Source organism: Pygoscelis adeliae, unplaced genomic scaffold (assembly GCF_000699105.1).
Source record: "Pygoscelis adeliae isolate BGI_AS28 unplaced genomic scaffold, ASM69910v1 Scaffold427, whole genome shotgun sequence".
Lineage (NCBI taxonomy): Eukaryota > Metazoa > Chordata > Aves > Sphenisciformes > Spheniscidae > Pygoscelis > Pygoscelis adeliae.
The window spans coordinates 1,807,135-1,811,320 of NW_008825214.1; the positions used below are offsets into that span (position 1 = coordinate 1,807,135).

A 4,186-nucleotide genomic window follows, 5' to 3' on the forward strand; every position below is an offset into this window, starting at 1 on the left:
CCGCGGCAGCGGGGGGCGGCTGACCTCTGCGCATGGCCCCTCTCCTCCGAAAGCCTCCTCGGTACGCCCTGCTCCGCCCTGGTGCTTTTGCTTGGTGGGTTGTAGCAGCTACTAAAGCTGCTACTAAGTGAAGATCTTGCATACGCAGTCGAATACTTACTACTTTCAAAATTAAAGCTAGATTGGCCATGAGGAGCTTTTTTTTTTCTTTTTTTTAATTGGCAATTTATTGTAATGGAGAGACGCAGAAGTCCCAATTACGCATTAATGCAAAATTGATAACCTGACACCTGATTTGAAGTACACAAAGCTGTATAGCTCTCAGGCATACAGAATTGCCTGTAATAATAAAGATAATTTATATGATAACATTACAGAAATAATTTCTTCGAGCGATACAATTACTTGTGAACATTAATAAATAATAGTCAGTGATAAGTCTTGTGGCAGCTGGCTATAACAGGATTTGTCATTAGAGGTATTGAGAAGCGTGGCTAACAGCAAGTCTCCAGAGATGCTAACTAACGATTTTTACAAAACGGTGACTATGAGGTACTGGGATTTTATAATTAACGTGGAATCATAAGATTGTTGCAAGCAAAAATCTATAAAGATGTTACACAGTATTAGGTCAGTGTTTTGAAACAGTATTTGTCCTCTGTTACCATGGATCAGGGCACGGAGTAGGTCTGAAGGAAGAGTGAAGCACATCTTTTGAGTACGTATGTTATGCTACAGCAAGAACTGCATCTTCTGACACTTCCGTTCGCTGTTTACGTTACTCAGAGAAGACTTCAAGGTGGCTTCCTAGGTTACTTGGTCATCATCGCTGCATATGGACTGTATACCACAGTTACTGGTGCACAGTGACTTAATCTGTTGCACTACATCATTCAGCTGTGGGGGTAGCCGAACTTTTCTGTCTTATGCAAAGATCTTTTAGGGTTGCACATAATTGAGTGCAATATAAAACTTCCCTGAGACTGTTCGAATCACAGTTAATTGAATCTACGCATAAATATGTTTTAGATCATAAAACTAGCATGCCCTACCAGTTTCTTTAACTGCAGAATTCAATCCTTCTTTTCCAAAATCCCAAACAGAATAAAAGCCTGAATTTGTTTGGGCTTGCTTTTCATGCAGCCTTAATATACATTATGGTAAAGAGTTGGGTTTTAATTGTTTCTGAAGTATTTTGATTGGATTTAAGAGGAGGGGTGTTAAGAATAATATGATTAATTGTTTTTTAAAAACATTTCTTGTCTGTTTCATGTTTACAGATCCTTTTCCAGTTGATGTGATCCAGGAAAATTATGTCCGTAATGTGAAAAACTGCATTTTTTCAGTTGTCTATCCTATACCTTTTAAATCTAGAGTTCATCTTGTAGCTGTTTCAAAGGTTGGCTATTATTATTTTGTTCCTCTCTAATTAGTAGAGATTGTTAATACATGTACTAAAATATATTTTAATATTCATATGCTATTTATGGTGAAAGCATCTTACCAATATATACTTTAAACAAATAGAACATTTAAAACATTGTGAGATGTCTTTTAATAACAAAATCTGTAGAGAAAACACATTCATTACCACTGAAAATTTGATCATATTCAAGTACCATCTGTATTTTTTTTTCCTCCAGGAAGTTCTTGAAAATATTTTGGATCTTGATATATCTGTCAAAGGAACATCTGATTTTCTTCAGTTTGTCAGTGGTGGGAAAGTGATACTCGGGTCTGTTCCATTGGCCCATAGGTATGGGGGTCATCAGGTAACTATGGCACTCGTTCTTCCAGGTGGAATTATTTAGGTCTTTTCATGTGAATTATACCTTGATAATACCTGTAAGTATATGAGGATATGCCTGTAAGTATATGAAAACTTACGAACATTTTGATTGCAGATTTGTTCTTCATAAGGGGCTGCAGATGGAAGAGAACTATAAAATTCTTTCATGGTACCATGTCTACTTTCTCTGCTTCTATTTATGCCAGAAGCAAATTATCTTTTTAACTTGGGTTAGCTGCGGAGTCTGCTTAGCACCCCTGCAGGCTGACAAGCTCTGATTTATGATAGGTATTATCAGCTCGGAGGAATGAAGGACAGAGCCTCACTGCAATACCGTGGTTACTAAGAGTTAAGTTTCACTGAAATGGATACGATTGTTCATGGAAAAGAATGGTAGAATTTGATTTGTAATTTCCAATTTAAAAAAAAATTACAAGCTGTGTCATTTTAAAGGCTCATTATACAAAAGAGACAGGGCTGTAGCTGTACATCATAGCTGGAAGGTAGAGAAAAGAAACGGGTATTACTGGCATTATTCTTTTTCTGTGGTTTTCTGATCCATTATTGATGTGAGTGTGGAAATGCAGCTTTAGGGATCAATATCTTAATGACTACCTGAGCAAATGTGTTATTATATTGTGTAGATCACAGAGAACCCACATGTAATTTGTACTGTTTCAAGTATAACTGCTATAAATGATAGAAGACAATAACTTGATTTTCATTTTTGTCAGTTTGGTAGCTGGGCAGGTCAGCTGGGTGATGGAAGAGCCCACTTGATCGGAGTATATACAAACAGGTGTGACTTTTTTTTAAGTGACTGATTCAGCTCTGTATTCTGTTTAGCTGAATGTATAGCCCGAGCTGTACTGTTAGAAATGCTAATGGTATTTTTGCAGGAATGGTGAGAGGTGGGAACTACAGTTAAAAGGGTCAGGAAAGACCCCATACTCCAGGTAAGTTGCAGTTAATCTGTGTACACCAAAACTGGATGTTTTCTTTTTGAAATTCGCTTTGATTTTATCATCTATTTCTTATTTCTCTGTTCTCCATAGGAATGGCGATGGAAGAGCTGTGCTTCGCTCTTCTGTGCGAGAATTTTTGTGTAGTGAGGCCATGCACTATCTTGGAATTCCTACAAGCAGAGCCGCTAGGTATTTTTCTTTTTTTTTCCACAGCATCCTAATTTACAGGTAATTTTGTGACTGAGTTTCACTGAGCATCAATAAAGCAGGACAGTTAGTTTCCAAGAGGATAGATCTTTCTTTTCATATGTGTAGTCAGAACAAAATATATCCCTCCAGTTTTGTAGATTTTTGGATAAAACTTTCCAGTAATAATGAGCTCCAGCAATTAATCCATTCACTTTTGTCTTTGGTATGCTTTAAAGTACTACTTTCTTTAAATATGATGTTTTGTACTGTCCGTGTCTTGCAGTGAACAGCTATTGTTTGCTTGTAAGGCTGTCTTAACTGAATTACCTTAATTCGAAATCTGGTTCATTTTGAAAAGAAAGTAAAAAGTGGAAGTTAGATTGAGTGATTATATCTGACACTACCTCCCCTCTCCAGCATTTATGATACTGCAATCAAGAGTTTCTTCTCTTTAAAAAAAAATAAAATTGTTCTCTCCCTTGTTGCTCACCAAAAGACTTGCAAAAACAGCAGGATTAGATTCCTGACCTGTAAATAATAATAATACCTTTAGTGTATGTGGATAATCAATGAGTCTATTAATACATTTTACATGGTTAATAAATGAGTCTTTTATTACATTAACGTTAAGCATTTGGATGAATTTTTCTAGAATCAGGCCAAGTAGGAAAATGTTGAAAGTGGCTATTTCTGTATTGTCATAGTCACCTAGTTGCAATTTGTAAGATTGGTAGGAAAAATTGTCAGTCAGGTGAATAGACGTTAATATTGCAGGTAGCACTGAATGTAGGTAATTGCTCTCAATTCCTTATTTGTGCAAACACCCCTTGAGCAAAGAGGAAGATTTCGTAAAAAAATTAAAACTAATTCTGTTTGAACCAAAGAAGACTAATACATTCACTCATTTGGATTATTTTCTCAGAATTAAGTAAACTGAATTTTTCAGATGATTGTGTTTAAAATGTCAACTTCAGTTTGTGTTCCAAGTAGTCTCCTGTCTGTACTCCAGCATTTCAGGCTTTAAAGAAAGTAAATGTTCTGCAGAAAAGGCCTGTACTCAGCTGCCACATGGCTAGGTGTTTGTATTTGCAAAGTGTCTGCAAATCTCTAGCATTAATTCTAACAGATTTGCTCTGTTGAAGTGCAGTGTTTGTAAATGACATTTTTGATGGTTTATTCACTGGCTTCACCTTGAGACCCTCTGCTGTTGGCTGTTAATGCAAAACTTCAAATCTGTCTGAAT

At 36.3% G+C, this 4,186-nt stretch overlaps 1 protein-coding gene across 1 annotated transcript in view; it reads left to right on the forward strand.

Annotated features, from left to right (window-relative positions):
* LOC103921208 (selenoprotein O-like) overlaps window positions 1-4,186 on the forward strand; it is a 28,148-nt gene that overhangs the window by 1,238 nt on the left and 22,724 nt on the right. Inside the window, exons 2-7 of the mRNA XM_009329135.1 lie at window positions 10-61; window positions 1,281-1,399; window positions 1,644-1,772; window positions 2,524-2,588; window positions 2,689-2,745; window positions 2,845-2,943. Coding sequence (XP_009327410.1) covers window positions 10-61; window positions 1,281-1,399; window positions 1,644-1,772; window positions 2,524-2,588; window positions 2,689-2,745; window positions 2,845-2,943 — 521 coding nt within the window. The remainder of the gene's footprint in view (window positions 1-9; window positions 62-1,280; window positions 1,400-1,643; window positions 1,773-2,523; window positions 2,589-2,688; window positions 2,746-2,844; window positions 2,944-4,186) is intronic.